The sequence below is a fragment of the Trachypithecus francoisi genome, unplaced genomic scaffold (genome assembly GCF_009764315.1).
Source record: "Trachypithecus francoisi isolate TF-2019V2 unplaced genomic scaffold, Tfra_2.0 Lachesis_group13, whole genome shotgun sequence".
Lineage (NCBI taxonomy): Eukaryota > Metazoa > Chordata > Mammalia > Primates > Cercopithecidae > Trachypithecus > Trachypithecus francoisi.
In genome coordinates, this window is record NW_022681458.1 from 80573707 (window position 1) to 80598245 (window position 24539).

Consider the following 24539-nt stretch of genomic DNA (forward strand, 5'->3'; position numbering starts at 1 on the left):
GAGCAACCTGGCTTGTAGTCAACAAGTAAATGAGAACTTCACTCTCACAACCTCAATGAACTGAATTTTGCCAACAACCTGTGTGAGCCTGGAAGCAGGTAATTTTTCCCCAGAGCCTCCAGCTGACAACTCATTCCAGTCAAAACTTTGATTTTAACCTCACAATACTTTGAACAGAGAACTCAGCAAAATGGGCTGGACTGCTGACTTACAGAACTCTGAACTGATACATGTGTACTGTGTTAAGTCACTAAGTTTGTGGTGATTTGTTACATAGTAATAGAAAACTATTAATAATATAGTGATCAAATTGTTTTAATTTATTATTTATTTATTTATTTATTTTGAGACAGATTCTTGCTCTGTCACCCAGGCTGGAGTGCAGTGATGCAGTCTGGACTCACTGCAACCACCGCCTCCCGGGTTCAAGTGATTCTCCTACCTCAGCCTCCCGAATAGCTGGTACTATAGGCATGCACCACCACACCCGGCTAATTTTTTTTTTTTTTTTTTTTTGTATTTTTTAGTAGAGATGGGGTTTTGCCATGTTGGCCAGGTTGGTCTCATCCTCCTGACCTCAGGTGATCCACCTGTCTTAGCCTCCCAAAGTGCTGGGATTATAGGTGTAAGCCATCGTGCCTAGGCTGGTGATCGTATTTAAACATAAGTCAAATCATGTCCTTCTCTGCTTAACCCTGTTCATTGGCTTTCCATTGTGAAGGCTCCATGGCACTTGTTACCACCTAACATATGGCATTACTTACTCATTTTCTGTTCGTATGTCTCCCCCAGTTAAAATGTAAGTTTCGTAAGGGCAGGAGTTTTTCATGCTTTATTCACTGTGATGTCTCTAATGCCCAGAACACTGAATAACACAGTGAGTGCTAAGTAAATGTTTGGTGAATTAAAGAAGTTATCTTGGAGCTCATGCAAGAAAAAATTTTTTAATGAACATTTATTAATGTTGCTGCAATTCTGATTAAAATTCTTATATTTATAAACCACTCAGTACTAAATTGTGTATACCTACAATTTGTAAGTGCTAGCAACTGTTTGAAAAAAGATACAATACTTTCATCCTCATGGCTTATTAATAGTTTAGTTAAGAAAAGATTGTTAAAGTACTTAAATAGATATAAAATTACTTGATTAATTGGCAAAATATGTGGTACAGAAAATAAACATTTTAATAAGATGAGGAGAGAGAAATGAATGTGGACTAAGTAGTAAGGGATAGATCAAGAGGCATGCAGAGGAATAGTAGGAAAATGAAGGCCATGAATGTAGATTGTTTGGTTGAGAAGTTTGTCCAGATGGCTTGAGGATGCAGCAGGTTCAGATAAGTATTTCTTTAAGATCGATACACACCCTGCATGCTTAACCGTAGAGCAGAAGTGAGCAGTGGAAAGAAACTGAAGATGCAGCTGGGCACAGTGGCTCACACATGTAATCCTAGGTCTTTGGGATGCCCAGGAGTTCGTTCAAGGCTTTAGTGAGCCATGATAGTGCCACTGCACTCTAGCCTGGGTGACAGAGTGAGACCTTGTCTCAAGTAAGAAAGAGAGAGAGAGAGGAAGGAAGGAAGGAAAGGAGGAAAGAAGGAAGAAGGAAGGAAGGAAGGAAGGAAGGAAGGAAGGAAGAAAGGAAGGAAGGGAGGGAGGGAGGGAAAGAAGGAAGCTAGGAAAGAAGGACTCTAGGAAGGAAGGAAGCTAGGAAGGGAGGGAGGGAAGGAGGAAGGAAGGAAGGAAGGAAGGAAGGGAAGGGTGTTTTAGAGGGAAAAGGTAAGATTAAAAAAATTCCTTGGGAACAAGAAGACAAGCATGAGTCACAGATTGGGGTGTGGAACGATCGCGAAGGAAGCTCACCTCTCCCTCGGAGTTCTAAGGAAAGAGTTAAACAATGGCAGGAGGGACAGATACCAGAGAACTGATGTGCTTGGTAGAAAATAAGCTTCTTATGGTAGCTTTTGCTGTAAAGGAGGAATCATTGAATTTTTTTGTTGGCTAATTTAATAATTTTTTCAAAATGTATACTGCAGGACCTGAGTTGTTCAACGTTGTATAATATATAAAATCTAGGAAACATGAAAGAAAGGGAAGAAAAGAAACCTATTTTAAAGCTTACATGACTACTTTTTTATGAGTTCAGGGAAAAGATGATAAAAGTTATTGGGTATTCCCATGGAAAAGAGAATAGAGATGGTATAACTTCCTTTCTAGGAAGCCATAGTGTTGCCATCCTTCTTACTGTCCAGAGCAAACATTCTAGAATTTTCTGAGAGAATTTGCACTCTTTTGACTTTGAAGCAGAACAAATTAAGTTTCAGCTGACCCAAGTCCTCATGATACTACCAGCTTGCTTATTTAAAATAGTTACAAACACTGAATGTAAACACTCCATAACACCCAATTCACAAAAAATGCCAAGAAAGTATTTACCACATGCAATCACTGTCCCAAAGATTTAGAGAGTTTTAGAAGAGTGATTGTAAGCACAGGCTTTGGTGCCATATTGCCTAGTCCAAATGTGGCTTTGGTGCATACTAATCACAGGATTTTAGTCTAGTTACTGGCTATGCCTGTCTGTGCCTCAGTCTCCTTATTTGTAAAATGGGAATGAGCATAAGAAGAATAAATGAGTTGAAAGTCTGCATTGCCTAGAACAACCCAGTAAACTAGAAGAACACCATAAGAATGTGTAATTATTATTCTTTATATATTTATAACATTTTTGTTTGTTTGTTTTAACAGCTCCTGAATGTTTTGCCTGGCAAATACTAGGAATGGGGCAATTCCTGTGGCAGTTTTGTTTTCCAGTGATTGTTTTTTCTTATATCGGGGATGACAAATGCTTGTCACAAAGAATAGCCTTGTTGATTACACTTATAAATCTTCAGGAGACTTCTTCAATGAGTCAGTGTTAGAGCTTTCAGTTTCCATAAACACAGATTTCCTTTATTCAGTTTTCTTTCAAACATGAGCTGATCTTTCTTAGTTTGCACTCTAATAACCTCCATGGAAGTCCCACTACAACTGCTTTTATGTATATGTCAAGAGAAACTAGCCCTCTGCTAAAATAGTTGCATGTTTCACGGACCTGTGGGTCATTTAGTCATACACTTAAGAACTTTGCACCTTTTAAGTGTTTATCATTACCTCGGATTACACAGCCTAATGCCAGTCAACTTCATGGGGCATAAAAGCCCTGTACATATTAGTTTGGGCCATTATTGTATCATCAGTCTTGTTTATTCCCAGAAAAAGTTCTACCAAGAAAAGAGGGAGTGACTATAATCAGAAAAAAAAAAAAAAATTTCATTTCACAAAGGGATAAAGCAGTCCTGCCACCTTGCTTAGTGCTGGCTGCCTGTGTGTGTAGAGCTTCCTGACCCTGCTGTGATAGCAGAGGGAACCAGGCAATGTAACTGGGCTCAGTTCGGTCTTAGCCTTGCATTTCTTTACCAACATGTTCATATTTGGGTTAAGATGAAAATAGATATCTGATACTTGAATACTGAGACATAAATATTCTGCCCACTTTCACTTTTCTGCTACCTATATTGGAGTCGTATGCTGATATTGTTTCAGGGTAACTGGAGTTTCAATCTCAACATCTGTCTTTCAAATCCAGTCCTGTGAGAAGTTTTTGTTTTTGTTTTAATGTCACTCACAATTTTGGGGAATGTCTAGATGAGGTTGTCAAACTATAGTCAGGACTGGCCACCTGATGTTGTAAAAGTAAAGTTTTATGGGAACACAGCTGTGCCCACTCACTCACAGACTGGCTGTGGCTGCCTGCAAGTTACAATGGCAGACTTGAGTAACTATAACAGAGACTAAAGACTGTAAGGCCCACAAAGCCTACACTATTGACCAACCAGCCATTTAAGAAAATGTGTGCCAACTCCAGGTCTAGATGTTGTATTCTTACCACTTAAAAATACTTTCTTTATAATGTCTAACTTAAATAATGAGATTCAGAAAAACGATTAAATGTAGAGTTTATTCAAATGCAAAGCTTGAGGATGACCTCTCGGAAAACATACTCCAGACAAATGGGGTTAGCATTACAAAGTGAGGAGTTGAAAGTTTCACTCATATAGGCAGTTAGCAGGGTTGCAACATTTTCCACACAAGGTCAGTATGTGTATTATAGTGATATTATTGGTTACAGATTGGTATATTCCAGCTAAAATTGCTTTAACTTTCCATGAGCAGGGGTGATGATCTGAGGGGTTCCTACCTCTGGCACCACAAGGTCTTTTCTAGTCATTTACGGGAAAAAGCAGAAGTTACAGCTACATGATATGTGACTCAGGCCACATACCTCTCAAGGCTCAAAATAACCTAAAGTTCCAACAGCTTTAAGTTCTATTTAATTTCATCATAATAGGTAAGATGAATAAGTTCTTATATCAGTTAGGGAAATCACACTAGAGGCCAGGCATGGTGGCTCAGGCCTGTAATCCCAGCACTTTGGGAGGCTGAGGCAGGCAGATCATCTGAGGCCAGGAGTTCAAGAGCAGCCTGCCCAACATGGTGAAACCCCATCCCTACTAAAAATACAAAAATTAGCCAGATGTGGTGGCACATGCCTGAAGTTGCAGCTACTTGGGAGACTGAAACGGGAAAATCACTTGAACCAGGAAGGCAGCAGTTGCAGTGAGCCGAGATTGCACCACTGCACTCCAGCCTGGGTGACGGAGTGAGACTCTGTCTCAAAAAAAAAAAAAAAAAAAAAGAAATCTCACTAGATATTTCAGCAGAGAGATTTAATATGAAAATTCGTTACACAGATAAAAGAGCAAAAGAGGAACTCTGAGGTAACTGAGAAAGAGTAACTGCAGGAAGGAGTCACCTCTAGGGCTTGGGAACAAAGAGGAAGAAGAGGAACACAGAAGATCTCAGATCAAAGCTCTAAAGTTTATAATCCCCCCAGCTGCTACTGGTACCTCTGAGAGGCATGATGAAGCAGATTCTGGATATTACAAAGGAAGCTAAAGGCTAGAGCAGGTGCTACTGCTGGGTGCATGCTGTCAGCAAGAAAGAGGAAAGGAGGAGTCCCTCCTCTTCTCTAATTGTCATCTAATTTTTTCTCTATTTTTCCCTATTAACAGAATCTAGCAAGAATCCTGCAGATGAGGCTTCTTGGAAATACAGCTTTAAAACCCTTCCCCAGAATCACTGAGCAAGGAAGGATATGTATATTCGGAGGTGAAAATCAGTAGGTGACTGGCTCAGGCTTACAGAAGTGTGCTGACCTAACAGTAGCTAGTGGTGGTCTAGAACCTGAGTTGTAATAGCCTGACAGGTTCTTCCTACCTGCTGCACAGATAAAACCAATTCTCTGTGACAGGGATATTGCAACAGAGAATTTCATAATCACAGGACCAACCAAGTGAAAGGACAGGAGACAGTTCTCAAGTTGCCTCCCTCAAAGCTTGGAGGCTAGGGTTTTTAAGGATGATTTTGTAGGCAGGAGGCTAGGGAATGGGTGCTGTTGATTGTTTGGGGATGAAATCATAGGAGTTTCCAAAATGGTCTTTGTGCACTAAGTCATTTTCTGGGTGAGGGTCACAAGACTGCTTGATTTAGTTCCTTGGTATGAGTCACAGGTCCAGGTGGAGTCAGCAGGTCCACCTGAATGCAAAAGTCTGAAAAATATCTCAAAGACCAATCTTAGGTCTTGACAACCTGACAATAGTGATGTTATCTATAAGAGCAGTTGGGAAAGTTACAAATCTTCTGACCTCTGGAATAACGGCTGGTTATCATTTAATTACTAGCCTGAATTCTTGGCAGAATTCAGGCCCTTCCTGCAATCCTCAGTTGTGGCTTTTTCTTAGTCTTAGAAAGGCAATCTCAGTCCTCAGAGTGGGCCAGTTTGGGGAGGGACTATTATCATCCTTGCTTCAAAGTTAAACTATAAACGAAATTTCTTCCATAGTTTGCTTGGCCTACACCCAGTAATGAGCAAAGGTAGTTAGCTTGTGAGGTTAGAAGCAAGATGGAGTCAATTAGTTTAGATTTCTCTCACTGTCATAATTTTTGCAAAGGCTGTTTCAGAGGCTCCTGTGCTCCATGTGTCTAGTTCTGTCTGGCTAAGCTCACTCCTTTTCCTACACTACAGCCACTTGGAGTTCACGTATTGTGTTTGGAGCTGTTGGTTCTTATTTTCAGATTGTCTGACTTTTATGTTTTCATTCAACAACTATTGAGTGCTTACTGTGCACCAGGCACTGTTCTAGGCTGCAGCAATATAATAGTAAACTGAATGAAACAAAATAAAATCAGTGCCCTCATGGAGCTTACCTCCAATTAAGGGAGGCAGAGAGTGAACAATATAAAAAAGTAAAATGTATAATAAGTTATATGGTATCATTGCTAAGGAAAAAATGACTAATGCTGGAAAGAGTAGTAGAGAATACCATGGGGGAGAAGGCTGCAGTGCCAGTCCAGGGAAGGAGTGTGGCATTTGAATAAACACCTGAAGGAGGTGAGGAAGCAAGCCCTGGCCGTATCTTGGGGAAGAACATTACAGGAAGAGCATATAGCAAGTGCAAAGTCCCTGAGGCAGGCATGAGCCTGGTGTGTCTGGCCACTGGGTGGCCAGTGTGGATGAAGTGGAAAGGAGGAGGAGGTGGAGGAGGAGGGGTGCTAAAACCCATTAAAATGTTTTTTTTTTTTTCAAAGTGTTGCTGTTCAGGGAAATGTGCATTGTATTATTTCAGGTGAACACATTGGAACGTGATTATGTCCCTAACCAAAGTTTGATCATCTGACAGTCCCAACATTCTACAGCCTCCAGCTAGATGGAATGCATTTATCATATGCCCCTGGATGTACCACGGTGTTCTTTTTTTTTTTTTTTTGAGACAGAGTTTCACTTTATTGCCCAGGCTGGAGTGCAGTGGCATAGTCTCGGCTCACTGCAACCTCTCGTGCTTCAGTCTCCTGCGTAGCTGGGATTACAGGTGCCCACCACCATGCCTGGGTAACTTTTATTTTTGTATTTTAGTAGAGACGGGGTTTCACCATTTTGCCCAGGCTGGTCTCGAACTCCTGAGCTCAGGCAATCCACCCATCTCAGCCTTCCAAAGTGCTAGGATTACAGGCATGAGCCACTGCATCCAGCCGTACCACAGTGTCCTTTTGTTGAGAAGGTAAATCTGCTATTGTGATTGTATTCTAACGTCTCTTATGTATAGTAATCAGAGAAATATCAGTCTTCAGACATCCTCTAATTCCATTAGGTCCAATGTTTTCCCTTCATACTCAAAACTGCTGACTTCCAATATGGATGCTACGGATGGTGTTAGGCATGTATTAATAGAAGGAAGAAAGTGATATGCATTGGCCCTTAGGAAATAATTAGATTGCACTTATCCTAAATATTTTTCTCAATGTAATTATCTCATGCTTTTTTATTAGGATCAGTTTTCATTATGAACATAGTGAAACTTAACTGGCTCTTATTTTACTGCGGTTAAATTCTTAATCTCACTCTTAAGTGCTCCAGAAGAAAGACTCTTTTATATTCTTTTTTGTATTCTGGTTGCCTAGCATATGCTTGGAAAAAAACAACAATGCATAGTGTAACATACCTACAGGTGCTTCCTAAGTTCTAAGTCCTGAGCTAAGCATATAACATACGTTACCTCGTTTAATCATTGAAAATCTCCATGGGCTATTAGTCTTGTGTTATGGATTTTTAAAATGAAACTTTAAAAGATGTCTTAGTTTGTGCTGCTGTAACAAAATACCACAGACTAGGTAATTTATAAGCAACAGAAATTTATTTTCTCACAGTTCTGGAGATGGGAGGTTTAATATCAAGGCATTGGCATTTGGTGTCTGGTGAGGGCCTTCGTGCTGCATTCTCACACGGCAGAAGAGTAGAAAGGCAAAAAGGCTTAGGCTAGTTCCCTCCAGCCCTTTTATAAGGCACCTAACCATTCATGAGTGGGGAGCCCTCATGACTTAATCACTTCAAATGGTCCCACCTCTTAATATCACAACAGGGATTTAGTTTCAAGACTTGAATTTTGGGGTACACTCGACCATAGCATTCGCCCTTGAATCCCAAACTTCATGTCCTTTTCATATGCAAAATGCATTCATTCCATCCTAACAGCCTCCCAACTCTTAACTTTCTGTAGCATCAACTCAGAAGGCTAGAGCCCAGAGTCTCATCTAAATTAGTTTTCACCTAAATTAGGTGAAACCCAAGGTAAGCTTCACCCTGAGGCAAATTGCTCTCCAGCTGTGAATCTGTGAAATCAAACAAGTTGTGTGCTTCCAAAATACAACAGTGGGGTAGACATAGGATAGATATTTCCATTCCAAATGGGAGAAATAGCAAGAAACAGTTAACAAGTTCCAAGGCTAACAAGTTACCCAACAGGGTAAACAACATTACATCTTGAGGTTTAAAAATAATCTTTGACTCCATGTCCCATGTTTCAGACATGCTAGGGTGGTGATTGGGTTCCCAAGACCTCAGAGGACCACCCACGGCCCCAATATGGCTTTGCTGGGCACGGCCCATGGTGTAGCTCTCATGGATTGAAGTCTTGTGCCTGTGGCTCTCCCAGGCTGACATTGCATGCTGGTGACTACAGTTCTGGGGCCTCAAGGGTGGCCCTGCCCAGCAGCTCCATTAAGCACTGCCCTAGTTGGGACTCTGCAGTAGCTCCTGTGGCAGTTCTCTGCGTGGGCCACTAGCATTTCAGAGGAATCTTTTGACATTTAGGAGGAGGTAGCCATGTCCCCATGCTTGTGCACTCTATGCTCCTGCAGAATTAGCACCACATGGATGCTGCCAAGGTTTATAGCCTGTACATGCTAGAGCGGCAGCTCAGCCTGCTTGAGTCACATGTGTGGCAGCTGAAGAGTGCTGCACCAGAATGCTGAGAGCAGAGACGAGGAGGTGCAGGGGAGTCAATGATGGGGTCCCATGGGTGCCCAAGGCTCCTTTTCTTGACATAGTTCTTTCCCCTAGGCCAAGCTTGTCCAACCTGTGGCCTACGGGTGGCATGTGGCCAGACAGCTTTGAATGCAGCCCAACACAAATTTGTAAACTTTCTTAAAACATTCTGAGTTATTTTTGTGATTTTCTTTTTTTTTTTAAGTTATTCAGATATCGTTAGTGTTAGTGTATTTTATGTGTGGCCCAAGACAATTCTTCTTCCCTTGTGGCCCAGGGAAACCAAAACATTGGACACCCCTGCCCTAGGCCGTGGCAGTCTGGGCCTGTGATGGGAGGGGCAGTAGCAATAATCTCCAAACTGCCTTCAGGGTCATTGTTCCATTGTCCTGATGAATAGCATCTGGCTTCCTATTTTCCATACTAATCTCCTTATTAAACTTAAACATTGCTTGGCCACACCCTTGGTATTCTCTCTGAACTTGCATTTTTGTCTTTACAACCTGAGCAGGATCAGGCCAGGCTGAGACTTTTCCAAATCTTCCCTTATGATTATGAATTCTGTCTTTAATTTGTTTCTCTCTTCTCACGTTTTCCTATAGGATGTCAGGAGAAACCATTCAGCACCCTGAACGTGTTTTTTTCCTCTGCCAGACATCCTTGTTTATCCTCTAATTCTGCCTTCCAGAAGGGCACAGACACAATGCAGCCAAGTGCCACTTTCTGGTATGAATGACCATTTCTCCAGTTCCAATGAGATCTTTATTTCTGTCTGAGATCTCATCAAAAGCGTCCTTTACTGCCATATTTCTACCAGCATTCTGATCACAATCACTTAGATAATTTCTAAGAAGACCGAGGCTCTATCCACAGCTCTCCTCTTCTGAGCCCTCGCCAGAATTGTGTTTAACACTCTGTAGATGTAATCTAGGCTTTTTCTAGCCTGCTCTTCAAAATGATTCCAGCCTCACCCATTACCCAGTTCCAAGCCACTTCCACATTTTTAGGTATCTGTAACAGCAACACTCCATTTCTCTGGTACCAATTTCTTTCTAGGTCCATTTGTCTTGTTATAACAAAATACCTAAGAATGGGTAACCTTTAAAGAACAGAAATGTATTTCTCACAGTTCTGGAGGCTGAGAAGTCCGAGATTAAAGTGCGGGCAGGTCAGTGTCTGGTGAGGTCCCACCCCATTGACAGCATTGTCTCTCGAGGCAGCATCCCCACATGGTGAAAGGTAGAGGGCCACAAAGGCAGCAGCGAGTTCCCTCCAGAGCCCCCGCCTCCAACTTTTTTTTTTTTTTTTGAGACGGAGTTTCGTTCTTATTGCCCAGGCTGGAGTGCAATGGCGCTATCTCAGCTCACCAATACTCCGCCTCCCGGGTTCAAGCAATCTTCCTGCCTCAGCCTTCTGAGTAGCTGGGATTACAGATATGTGCCACCACACCCTGCTAATTTTGTATTGTTAGTAGAGACAGGGTTTCTCCATGTTGGTCAGTCTGGTCTCGAACTTCTAACCTCAGGTTATCTGCCCACCTCGGCCTCCCAAGTGCTAGGATGACGGGCGTGAACTGCAGCACCTGGCCTCCGTTCAGCCCTTTTATGAAGCACTAATCACTTCCCAAAGAGGCCCCACCTCTCAACACTACCACAATGGAGATTAAGTTTCAACGTGAGTTTTGGAAGGGACACCATCTTTCAAATCATAGCAAAGATTCAGTAATTTTCCCAAGGCCCCAAGGCAAGAAATGGACCTGGTGTCAAATCCAGGCTCTCTGATTCAAAGCAACTAGCTGCTGAACCCCTTGACTGGTGTTTGTTGAATCTATGGAGATGGGTGGCAGCCTGCATGTGCTGCTGGAGGATATAGCCACAGGACGAGGGGACATTCAGTCAGTTTCTTCTTTTACCTCCTTGATTTTTCTTCCACCACCCCTGTGTCAAGGCCGTTAATTTGCTAGAGCAAATTTTGAAGTAACACTCGTTTTATTTCTTTATACCCATCATAGATACAAGCATCAATATGGAATGTTAGCTGATTACCGTATGGAACACAGGAACTTTATAACCAGATATCTCTTTTGCCTGTTTTTAACAACTTTACACAGTTATGCGCTGTAACAAGCACATTTCTTTTTAGATGTATTTCATTAGCCATTTATTTACCAAAACAGTTTATTTTTGTGAAGTGGAAACATTATATGTCAATTTAATATAGACAAAAATGTTTAGTATGAACGGATGACAATATTCAAAATATCTTGCAATTGATCAAAGCAAGGATATCCCATGGAACTATACTACTATCTTATTTGGATTTTATCATTCTGGAATTATTGTTTTTCAGAAATAATTTTGACACTACAGCAAGGATTCATTAAGATACCTTAACACTTTGATAAGAATTTATTATTAGATTGAGCCATTTTAAATGCCGCTATTCTACCTTTTTTAACTAACAAAAATGGTATTTTCATATGGTTCAAGCTAATAGTTGCTTTAGCTGAAGAAGAAAAGTATAAACTTATAAATCTATATTTTTATTTTTAAATTAAAGATTTGAAACTCGAGTTTCTGTATAAACTGATGGGTAACATATGATTAAGTGCTTTACTTGGCTGCACAATGCTTTGAACTGATAAGTCAAATGAACATGTCCCAGGCCGAACTAAGAAAACCATGCAAGCAGCCAAAGACCTTCATCTGCTGCCACAGCAGTGCCCTGTCAGTGAGCAAGTAGACAAGGAAGACGAATCATGAGCATGTCTTATAGGAGTTTGACAAAATAGGTTGTAACTTGGCAGCAAACTATGAACTTGCTAAAGGTCAAAACCTGGAGTTGGCATTCTTGTCTCACAGAACTCGCGTATCTTGATGTTTCAAAACTGTGTTCCAATGTGCCCTGCTTATCAAACGGCAAGGCAAAAAACAAGGAACATTTGTGTTGCTCTGCTTGCTCCAATTTAGCCGCACTGCTCTTGGACTGGCAGCTAATATGTGGAAACTGGACTGCAGGGTTATTCCAAAGCAGCTGAGTGAGCCTGACACAGACCAGTGTAAGCCTGGGGTTTGCAGGAATGTCCTAAACTCTAGTTAAGTGTGCCATCAGAGTTGATATCTGGGAAATGAGCCTATGGATCCAATTCACAGGGAGCCATCATGAGCAGAAGGGAACCTGAATGTGGTAGAGATGATGGGCTTTCAAACTGTGGACTGCGCTAGGTGCAGCGGCTCATGCCTGTAATCCCAGCATTTTGGGAGGCCAAAGTGGGAGGATTGCTTGAGGCCAGGAGTTGGAGACCAGCCTGGGCAGCATGGCAACAACCTGTCTCTACTAATAATACAAAAATTAGCCTGGTGTGTGCCTGTAGTCCCAGCTATTCAGGAGGCTGAGGTGGGAGACTCACTTGGGCCTGGCTGGTCGAGGCTGTAGTGAGCCGTGATTGTGCCACTGCACTCCACCTTGTACAACATGAGAGAGATCCTGTCAAAAAAAAAAAAAAAAAAAAAAAAAGCTATAGACTTGTGAGAGAATGAACTGGACTTGTGAGCGAATGAACCCAGCAAGGTCTGAGGAGGGCAGGTGAGTTAAGTGCACAGGGAGGAGCACATCATGAATTCAAGATGAAGCACCCCGGGCAGCAAGTGCTGTCAAAGGAATTTTGCCTCAATTATTTCAACATTCCCAATGTAACTGTGTTGCCTGAAAAACCTGGGTAAATACCTTTAAGTGAGATGCATTTAAATGAGATAATACTATATGTGATCTTTTATAGGTATTAAGTTAATTCCTTTCTTACAAAATCAAGAGTTATTGATAGATGTTCCATGTTGATATATCTATTTTTTTATATATACATATATGTGTGTGTGCAGATCTGTCTAGATATCTACATCAGCAGACTATCAGGATTGTGGATGTCGATAATCATCTGTATTTCAAATTACACTCATTTAGGGGTGTGTTTATGTACATTTTAAACTAATAAAATGTAGTTTATTGAAAATGTAGCCTCTTGATAACAGAGTATAACTCCTTGGCCGGGCGTTGGCTCAAACCTGTAATCCCAGCACTTCGGGAGGCCGAGGCGGGTGGATCACGAGGTCAGGAGATCAAGACCATCCTGGCTAACATGGTGAAACCCCGTCTCTACTAAAAATACAAAAAAAACTAGCCCGGAGAGATGGCGGGCGCCTGTAGTCCCAGCTACTCGGAGGCTGAGGCGGGAGAATGGCGTGAACCCGGGAGGCGGAGCTTGCAGTGAGCCGAGATCGCGCCACTGCACTCGACGCAGCAAGACTCCGTCTCAAAAAAAAAAAAAAAAAAAAAAAAAACCACATCTTTGGCCGGGCGCGGTGGCTCAAGCCTGTAATCCCAGCACTTTGGGAGGCCGAGACCGGGGGATCATGAGGTCAGGAGATCGAGACCATCCTGGCTAACACGGTGAAACCCCGTCTCTACTAAAAAAAAAAAAAATACAAAACAAAAACAAAAACAAAAAAAAACAGAATATAACTCCTTAATAGTATTTTTTGAATAGTACTCACTTTTTAACTATTTGATGCATGCAAGAGTGGTCGGATGAATACAAGCAATTGAGAGTATTTTGTCAACAAATCCAGTTCCTATTCCCAATATGGGTTGCAAATATTTTCTGTAACATAAGGCTTTACTTCTTGTTTGAAGGTTGGCAAATTCAAGGGCAGATTTTACGCTCTTGCTATATTTCTGCTAGCAAACACGAATCTTCTACTAACTTTTACGGATGAAATGCAGGAATAAATTGACCAAAAAAAAAAAAAATAGTTTGCTTTTTTAAAGCTCTCTTTAACTTATTAAACTAACAAGGTTTAAATAAAATCAATAAAGTAATAAAGTGAAATGTAGCATTTTTATGTCTTGAAACAAGGTTGTTTTAGGCAGATACAAGGTTATTATCAGATAAGAGCTGAAGAAATAAAATTTTTTTTTAATCTTCAGCTTGAACCTGTATTTTCTTTATTATCGTTACTTATAACGTTGAAAACAGAAAGCTTTGTCATTTTTAACCGAGGGAATGGCCCACCTCAGAAGTCTTCTTATCTTTTTTCTTTTTTCTTTCAACTTTTATTTTAAGTTCCAAGGTACATGTGCAGGATGTACAGGTTTGTTATGTAGGTAAACATGTGCCATGGTGGTTTGCAACACAGATCAACCCATCGCCTTGGTATTAAGCCCAGAGTCCATTAGCTATTCTTCCTGATGCTCTCCCTCTCCCTACCCCCACCCCCACCCCCACCCCCACCCCCACCCCCACCCCCAACAGGCCCCAGTGTTGGTTGTTCCTCACCATGTGTCCATGTATTCTCATTGTTCACCTCCTACTTAAAAGTGAGAACACGTGGTGTTTGGTTTTCTGTTCCTGTGTTACTTTGCTGAGAATAATGACTTACAGCTTCATTCACGTCCCTGCAAAGGACACGATCTTGTTCCTTTTTATGGCTGTATAGTATTCCATGGTGTATGTGTACCAGATTTGAAGAAATAAAATTTTAAGAACATTGTTTGAAAGAGCATTCTCTGTAAGAAAATTACAAGGGAGGCATTTCCTGCAAGAAAATTAACAAGAGACAGGGCTGCTGGCTTCCTAGTCCCACAAATTGTAAGAACTGCAGTTACAGGAATTTTATAATGGTGGCTGATTATGTGAGTGTATGTTTGTGTATATGTGGAAAAAGTAGAGGATTTGAGAAAAAATACTTTAAGCTCTTTCATTTGTGGACAGACTCTGGGATTGGAGAAGAGGAATCAAGTTGGCTTGATTATGCTTCTAGGATGATATCCTACATCAACCAATAAAACCTCTTTGAGTGTGTGCCTACTGTGGAATTGAACTGTGTTAGCGGCTAAAGGTTGATGTAAAAATTAAAATGAACAAGCAACAAAGCCTTGTCTTCAAAGACTACATGGCCTAACTGAGGACACCACATGGGTAGGCAGAGGAAAAGAGTTGTCAACTATTTTGTCGTTAAATGACAAGAGCCAAATTAGTAGTGTTGGGGCAAAAGTCAGAGGGGGCAGAACTAAAAAGTCTTCATGAAAGAGATGGGAATTGGAGGGTAGTGATTCTGACAACCAGGAAAGCAGGGAAGACACTGCAGAGAAGTGGTTTAGAAAAAGGAGCAGAGGTGGAAAAGCCCAAGAAAATCTTCTAGGTTCAGTGTGTAGGTCATAAGAGTGAATGAGATGGTACCTGCAAGGAGAGAGTGACATAAGACACTCTTGTGTCAATTGTGGAGTGCTGTGAGTGTCAGGCTAAGGAGTGTTAATCTTCTTCCTGTAGGCAATGGGGAAACATTGAAAACTTTTGGAGAAGGGATCACCAGAATGAAAGTAGTGGTTTAGAAAAATTATTCTAGTGGTGGTGCAGAGAAGGGATAGAATTGGGAGAATCTAATGGCAGGGATACCTGAAAAAAAAAATTTGCAGGAATAATCAAGAAGGTCAATTAGATGGGCATGGTGGAAAAACAGACAGGTATCAAAAATGATTTTCAGACTTTGAATTTGGGTCACCAGTAGTAGAATACAGAACCACACAAATTCTGTTAAGTTCAAAGAAAAGTAATGATACTGATGAAGATCCCTGAATTGGGTGATCAGCATGTCCTAAGGGTCTCTGAGAAGCAGGAGGGCCTGTAACTGGGCCCCAAAGTGTCCGAAAAGGATGATCTAGCTCCAGGCCATCCACCACAGTAGTCATTGAACATGTGGTCACATGTAACTATTAACTTAAAATGTACCTAGTCAGATGGAGATATGCTGTAAGTATAAACTACATATCAGATTTGAGAGTTAGAATGAAAAAAAGAGCACGAAAGTTCTCATAACATTTAAATATTCGTTACATGGCAAAATGATATTTTGGATGTATTGCGCTAAATAAAATATGCTACTAAAATTAATTTTACCTTAAGGTTGTGTTTCTTATATAGCTACTAGAAAATATACTTACATTGTGTTTCTATAGGACATTGCTGATCTAGACCTTCACAGTAAAGTGCACTAGTGTAGCACAATACAGCACAGTGAAACAGACACACACACACACACTTCATAGTTCAATGATTTTTACTCCATCCATTCAGTCTGAAGTCTTTTAAAATGTGTCTTGCATTTTGTGAGGGTGTTTCTGAATTTTGTGAGCAGGGTTTATTGTAGCGATCCATTTGTTTATTTTATCCAAAACTTAGGTTATTCCATCTTACTGAACATTTGGCTCTTTTTCTCAACCAGCAGATGATGCTACAGCTGACAGTCGCAAAACTTACACTCTAACTGATTACTTAAAAAATACTTATAGACTGAAGTTATACTCCTTGCGATGGATTTCAGGTAAGAATTTTTTGAGTAGGGCAGATTTTATGCTTACGTTCATTCTAGTTAGGTTGAGATGTAGGGTGCTTTTATGGCACTCAGAAGAGGTAATCCTTGTTTTTAAAACCTCTATGGAGAGTTTTTTTTTTTTTTTTTTCTACTTGAAGTGCAAAGGGAGAAAGACTGAAAGAAACTCAAATATTTCTTTGACATGTACAATAAAAAATTAAATGTGAATTGAAACCTTGACAATAATGATGAAAAAATGAATGAATGTTAGTATAATATCATTCATGTTTTCTCAACTTAGAAATGCCTATTTGGTATTTGTGAACTTAAATTGTATTCTATAATTTTCAGCTTATGAAGATGTTTAGTAACAACTTGAAATTTTGATCTGGTTGTTTTCTCTCTTTAGATCATGAATATCTCTACAAACAAGAAAATAATATCTTGGTATTCAATGCTGAATATGGAAACAGCTCGGTTTTCTTGGAGAACAGTACATTTGTATGTTTAATCACATAATTAATTCACGCATAGAATTCTGGGGATTTTTTTCATTACCTTTGAAATCACGAGTACTGTCATTTCTCAACCTGTTGGACTATTTCTGCAGCATATGGCAAAGTGGATCTTTCTCTCCTTCTTGAAATGCTCCCTGCCTTGACTACTTTTTAGTCTCCTTTGACGATTCCTCTTCCTCTGCCCATATTTTTAAATGTAAGTGTTCCTTGGGGCTCCGTCTTCATTTGCCTCCCTCTTCACTTTGCATGCTCTCCTTTGGTGAATTTCATGCAACCCCACAGCATTACTGCCCTCCTCTCTGGCTTGACTCTCATATACACTCACTTAACAATAACCTTCTCCCAGATCTAAACTTTAATTTCTAATAGACTGCTGGCTCCTACATGTGGATTTCAAACTCAAAATCCCAAGCTAAACTGGTTATCTTTTCTCAGCTGTCCTAGCACACTGAAAGCATCTTATTCTTTTTCATGAGTTCCCAGTATTGGTAAAAGTTACTTAACTCTCCTGCAAGCCACTTAAGCTAGAAACCTCGGAATCATCATTGACTCATGTCATCCCCCACAGTAGGTGACAACAGACCCTGTCAATTCTCCCTCTGCATGTCAGGTATATCGCAGTTTCCATTTCCACTGGACAGTCCTTGCTCAAACCCTCGTTTAATCTTGTGGTAGTGAGTGCTCTAACTTGTGTCCCTATCTGCATTCTGCACTCCCCACATCCAGGCTGATACCAGCCCTCCGTCCTTCCCTCTCATTTCAGCCACTGTGTCACCAGAGTATCTTTGTAAAAGATAGATATGATTCTATCACTTGCAAAAACATAGGTCTAGTTCCACATCTTATATTTAGGTCCCAACTATTTTTCCAATTTGTTGTCCTCTCACCTTCCATTGTCTGACACCAGCGGCCCCACAAACTATATTCAGGTTACACATGACCCTTAAGGAGTCTCTAAACATGACGTCCTTTCCCATGCGTGGCATTTTGCTCACGCTCTTCCCACTGTTGAGAAAGTTCTCTTTTCCTCATCTTAACTCTCGCAGGCATCTTTCCTCTTCAGATTAATCCTTCCCTTTCTGGCTTTCTAACACTGATCACCACCCACCTGGCATCATGGTCATTTGTGTGGGTGAATATGCCACCTCTGCTAGATTAGGAACTCCCAAGGCAAAAGCCACATGTCTAGAACAATACCCCCTATGAAGTAAGTGCACAGTGATGGCAATGAAATGGAATTGTTCAATTTTTCTTTGTTCTTCTTGTTTCACAGGATGAATTTGGACATTCTATAAATGATTATTCAATATCTCCTGATGGGCAGTTTATTCTCTTAGAATACAACTATGTGAAGGTAAAAGAAATGCTTTCTTACTGTAACATTTAAATAATCCAAGATTATTGGATTATTTGCTATGTTATAACCAATTTCAAGTGTATGGATACTTAAAATTAACATCTAAGTAACAGCCAAGATTATTGGATTATATGCTATGTTATAACCGATTTCAAGTGTATGGATACTTAAAATTAATATCTAAGTAATGTAATGGGCACTAAAACTCATTAATTCAGAATCAGAGTCATTCTCATTCTTAAAGACAAGTCCAATGTTTTAAAAGAAATTCATTTTTAGTGCTTTCAAATACTAAAAAGCACAGGTAATATTATATTGTACTTATATGTACTAATAATGTAAGTCAATAAAAATTTTTACTTATACACATATTTAAAAATAAGTTTACATGTCTGATTTGTACGCCTAATGGCAGAACCCTTTATTTCCTTTGTCACAGCTTTATGTGTAGTAGGATCCTCCATCAATATATGTTTTTAAAAGAGTTAAAGTTGGGCATGGTGGCATGTAACCTATAGTCCCAGTTACTTAGAAGAGGAGGCTGAAGCAGGAGGATTGCTTGAGCCCACGAGTTGGAAGCACTGCGTTACAGTCTAGGAGACAGAGTGAGATCCCTTCTAAAAAAAAAAAGAAAAAGAAAGAGTTAAACTTTCCATCCTCCAGAAAAGATTCCACAAGATGGCCCAGACCATCTCCCAACCTTCGGGCCCCACCATATGCAAACTATTCTAAGGAGGACAGCCTCACCACAGATCATAAAGATTCCACCATGAGCACTCAGCTTCCCCCAGTCACCCAGTCCCACTCCACATCCTAACACGTTCAGGAAAAGTTACAGCTTAATCTTACATGCTCTTCATGTTTAGGATGGATGTGGATCGCCATAACTTTGACAGCTTTTTGGTTACTCATGGATTTGACAACAGTTGTTCAAGTATAGGACGTTTTGAGACATATAGTGAAGATTAAAAATTTGTAAAGATATCCTATATTGCAAGCAAAATACAAAGCTGGGGATTCCCACCCTTGACCTTTCTTTTGTAGGATAAATTATATTGAGGACACACCAACACTCACACACCAACTCTGCTGTGCTCAGGCCAAGCAAACCATTCCCTACTGCACTGACCATCTCAGGATGGTGACTCTCACTCATAACATTTACCCTGGATTTGCTGGGTCGGGCTCCCTTTCCCGGACATGAAGACTCTATGTTCAGTTAAACTTAACTGTAAGTGAATCAGAATCTTGTACCAACTTTAACACATCTGTTGCCAATTAATGGATTATTGTTTGTTTAATGAAGTGCTTCTTATTGCTATCTATAGAATACATTCACTTAATTTACTTGAGAAACTTTTAAAACTTCCCATTGTCCAGGTTCAATCCCCAGATCAGTAAACAGAAGTTTCTGGGGTAATGCCAGAATCAGTACTGTTTTTTTTTTTTTTTGAGACAAGGTCTCGTTCTGTCACTCAGGCTAGAGTGCAGTGGTACGATCATGGCCCACTGTAGCCTCAACATTTTGGGCTTGACTAATCCTCCTACCTCAGCCTTCTGAGTAACTGAGACTACAGTTGTGCACCACCATGCCCTGCTATGCCCTGCTAATTTTCAATTTTTTTTTTTTTTTAGAGATAGGGTCTCACTATGTTCCCCAGGCTAGTCTCAAACTCCTGTCCTCAAACAATTCTCCCACCTCAGTTTCCCCAAGTGCTAGGATTACAGGCGTAAGCCACTGTGCCTGGTGAGCATCAGTATATTTTCAACTCTCATAGGTGATTGTAATGGCAACCAGGGTTGAGAACCACTGAATAACAGTTGTCCATGTTAAAGACTAACATATGAAGGTAAGGTAGAAAGAGAAAGATAATTCCAGCTCACGTTACTATATAGCCACGTTCAGCAAAAGCCATTTGATGTGCACTAATGCGTGTATTCCCCTGGTGGCCCTTAGCTGGCCAGCCAGGGGTGGAGATTTGTATTTGTTGTGTCACTGGAATTTACCCGTGTATTTAACTGGCTTTTGCTTTTTACACTCTGTCCCCTTTCCCCTGCCATCTGTACTTCAGACTGTATCCAAAGTACTACTTTTAAATTCTAAATTAGTTTATGCCACACCTATGCCACTTACAGTGGCTTCCCGTCACACTCAAAATAAAACACCAGCTCTAACCCTGGCATCCTGAGTCCTGTGTGATTGAACACAGTCTGCCCGACTGAACACATCTCCTACCCGCTTCTCCTGCACTCTGCATGCTTGGCCAGTGCTTCTTGCCTCACCTTCACCTTAGGAACACTTGAGGAGCTTTTGAAAAAACATATCTGTGGCCTACCCTAAAGCAACTAAATCAGCATAACTGTGGGCCTCCAGAGAGTCCATGATGCTGAGTTGAGAACCTGTAAGTTCACAGCTCTTTCTTTTTCTCAAGCATCACCCTCATTCCCATCTAAGGGCCAAAGCACTTGCTATTGCTTCCTTGTGGAAGCTTCTCCATCATCTTATGCTTCTCTCTCTTTATTAACTCAGGTCCATATTTGTTGGGTCACTTTGTCAAACATTGCCCGCTGCCACGCTCTTCCACCCACACCCCACTAATCAGTCTCTGTCACGTTAACTCATTTTAGTTTCATCACAACATTTTGTGATATTTTGTCATTGATTTCTTTGCTTATTTGTTGCCTGCCTTATTTGGTGCCATTTTCCCTGTGATTTATTCACTGCCGCAGCTCTGTGCCTAGGACAGGGCCACATAGCAGATGTTGAAGATCATTGATAAATGAATACATGTTTTATTGCAAAGTGCTAAATGATAAAGCTATTGAAAGTAGGGATCTATATCTTCAACTTTTTTTCCTTTTTTTTTTTCCTTTCAAGAGGGTCCAATAGAATTTTCTGTACAGCATATATATTTTGACTAAGTGACTCTTATGAAACGTATCTAGAAAAAATAAAAGTCTAATTTGATTACATTTCCTTGGAGGTCTACCTTTTAGTGTTTTTTAGATCCTACTATGTGAATTCTCCATGACTGAGTTAGTGCTATCACTTCTAAGTTGTGGCTACAAATGAATAAACAAGCAAGTGAGTGAGTGGATAAGTACCCCCATAGTCTGGTATGAATGCTCTCCTAGCATCTCCGCTCATTACCTAGTGCTCTGAAAATCCTGATAATAGTTGTCATCGATTCCATGTTGACAATGTTCCAGAACCCTGCTAAGTGCTTCCCATGCATTCTCATGCATCTGAGATTGTTGCTGGCATTATCCTCATTTGTCTAAAAAGAAAATTGAAGCTTAGAGAGAAGCTTGCTTCACATTACACAGTGAAACCTTGAATCCAGGTTAGAAGACTCCAAAGCTTGTGCTCTTAAATGTGATCTTTCCTATCTTTGCATTCAGCTTCTCTTTGCTATGATGCTCTTTTACTCTTTCCCAGTCACCCTCTGTCACTAACCTCAGCCAAAGAATCTCTTTTCCATAATCCTCTCTGCCTCCCCAAGGCCTATTTTATGATTCCTGCATCTCCCACCCACCTCCATTATATCTCTTGGCACATCCTATCGTGATTCTTTTATTGTCATTTACTATTTCATATCCTCCATTCCACTATAAGCTCCTCCAGGGGAGGGACCCTGTGTTATCCAGTAATGTCTGATAGATGACAGCTGCCAGTGTTTATAGACTAAATAGAATCATGAATCTGTTTCAAAAGATGAAGTGAACATACCGAACATCGTGGGTTTTCTTTTACAACCCGTGATGGTTTGTCATGCTCAATGATCTCAGTCCATCTTAATATTTTTAGCTGGTACCACACCTTTTGGCTTTAGTGAATATTTTGCTTGAGGTTGCCCAGAAACAGGCATGGGGTGTGTCAAAATAATCCAGAATTCAGGAACGGAATGTATGACTAGCAAAAAGTAGAACTTAATAAATATTTGTTGACATGAGGGCATAGGAGGGTGAGAAGTGATAAACAGTTAAGATTAGGAACTCTGACTTTGTGTCTCGGCTCTGCTATTATATAGCTGGGTGTCCTTGGGATACCTCCTTCATCCATCTCATCCTCATTGGTACAATTTGAATTTTCCTTTAATTTGGTGTATTTCTTGAACACTCACTATGTGGCTTGCACTAGAATAGATTCCAAGCATCCAAAGATAAATAAGATACAATTTCTTACCTCTAGGAGTATGGTAGAGAAGGCAGACATACAGACAAGTAACTTATTTGAAACTATCTTTAATTTATATATGCATCTATATTCAGACATAATTTTTCATAAATGCAAATATGTGATCATATACATTTTTATCTTCGGTCTTATTTTTTCCCTTTTTCACTTGGCTCTCTAAAGTCTAATATATATCTCTACATATTTTTATATTTTTCTTCTTGTTCATATAACTCTATGAAAATATATAGGATGTTTTTAGTTATTGCTTGGTCTATAAAAATAAAATCCTATACTTTTTTGTAAATTGCATTTCTCACTCAATGATACCATGTGAAACTCCTTCCAAGTCATCTGGTTAGCTCTGATTCATTTTTTTAAAATTAATATCACTTTATTTTTCAGAACAGCTTTAGGTTTATAGAAAATAAGCAGAGAGTTCCCATATACTCCCTTATCCTCCCTCCCTCACTTTCCCCTATTATTAATGTCTTCCATGAGTGTGGTCCATTTGTTATAACTGATGAGCCAATATTAATATATCATTATCAATTTAAGTCCATAGTTTACATTAGGCTTGACTCTTTGTGGGTTTTGACAAATATATGTCATGTATCTACCATTATAGTGGTGGATTCTGACAAACCTATGGTTCTTAACAAACATATAATGACATGTATCACCATTATAGTATTATACAGATGACTTTGACTGTGCTAAAAATCCCCTGTGATTCCCCTATTCGTCTCTTCCTTCCCCCAGACTCCAAGCAACCACCAATTTCTTTACTCTTTCTATAGTTTTACCTTTTCCAGAAACTCATATTGTTGGAATTGTACAATATGTAACCTTTCCACATTGGCTTATTTCACTTAGCAATATGTGTTTGAGATTCCTCCATGTCTTTTTGTGGCTTAATAGCTCATTCTTCTTATCTCTAAATGAGGTTCCATTGTATGGATCTACTACAACTTGTTTATTCACTCACCTGTTGAATGACATCTTAGTTGCCTCCCAGTTTTGGCAATTATAAATAAAGCTGCTATAAACACTTGTGTGTAGATTTTTGTGTGGGCATAAATTCTCAACTCATTTGAATAAATAACAAGGAGTTTGCTGGTAAAGGTATTTTGCCTTGGAGTTTTCTCTATGTAAAGCTTCTTATATCTGGATTCAATTTGTTTATTAAATGTAAGACTATTCAGAATTTTTCTCACTTTTGAGAAATTATTTTTTAAGAAATTTTTTCTTTTTCTCTAATTTTTAAAATGTATTGGCAAAAAAATGTTTATAATAGTCTCTTATGATCTTTTAATGTCTGTGGAGTCTGTTGTGATATCCCATTTTTCCTTTCTGATACCAGTCATTTGTGCTGTTTTACCCCTAAGTTTTACTACATTTGCAATTTTACTAGTCTTTTCAATGACTTGAGTTTTGGCTTCATTGATTTTTTCTATTGTTTGTTTTCTACTTTATCAATGCTTTTACCTTTATTGTTCCATTTCTTCTAATTACTTTGTATTTAGTTTGATTTCCTTTTTAAAAAAAATTTATTTCCCTATGCTTCTGCAGTCACAGAAAGTTTGACTTTCATCTCTAGCTTTTTGAGATGGCTGTTAAAATATTGATGATACATGTATTTTAATTTTAATATGTCTTGCCAGGGGGCTTTCAAAAAATTTACAACACTTTACATTTCATCATCAGTGTATGAAGTTAAACATTTCTTCACATCACCATCAGCAATAGCATCATATATCTTTTAAATCTTTTGCCAATAAGATAGGTGAAAAGTGAAAATTTACATTTTTCTAAGTAGGCAAACTTAGCATACTATGGTGAGTGCTAGGGATAATGCCTGTACAAAATGACATTTTTGGTGCACTGTGGTACTGGGAAGGCTCCTTGGAGGAGGTGGTGCCAGAGCTAGGCTGTAGATGAACTCCAGAGGAGTTTGTATGAGATGATCTCCAGGATACTTTTGAGTCCCAAAATTCTCAGAAGAAATGATAAGATATGATAACATGTGAGAATTACACAATCATATATTGCCAAATCTATCATTTTGGTCTCCTATAGTGAGTGGCCAAATTATCAAGAATCACAGAAGCCTGAAATGTCTGTTTTCTTTCATAGCAATGGAGGCATTCCTACACAGCTTCATATGACATTTATGATTTAAATAAAAGGTCAGT

At 39.8% G+C, this 24539-nt stretch overlaps 1 protein-coding gene across 3 annotated transcripts in view; it reads left to right on the top strand.

Annotated features, from left to right (window-relative positions):
- Nucleotides 1-24539, top strand: part of DPP4 (dipeptidyl peptidase 4) — an 85368-nt gene that overhangs the window by 13102 nt on the left and 47727 nt on the right. For 2 of the 3 annotated variants that reach the window (XR_004441738.1, XM_033231300.1), the window contains exons 3-6: nt 16203-16301; nt 16702-16793; nt 18084-18164; nt 24481-24533. Coding sequence is in view for 2 of the 3 variants with exons in the window: in XM_033231300.1 (XP_033087191.1) it covers nt 16203-16301; nt 16702-16793; nt 18084-18164; nt 24481-24533 (325 nt within the window). In the remaining variant the exon portion in view is untranslated. The remainder of the gene's footprint in view (nt 1-16202; nt 16302-16701; nt 16794-18083; nt 18165-24480; nt 24534-24539) is intronic. The other variant, XM_033231301.1, reaches the window with a different exon arrangement.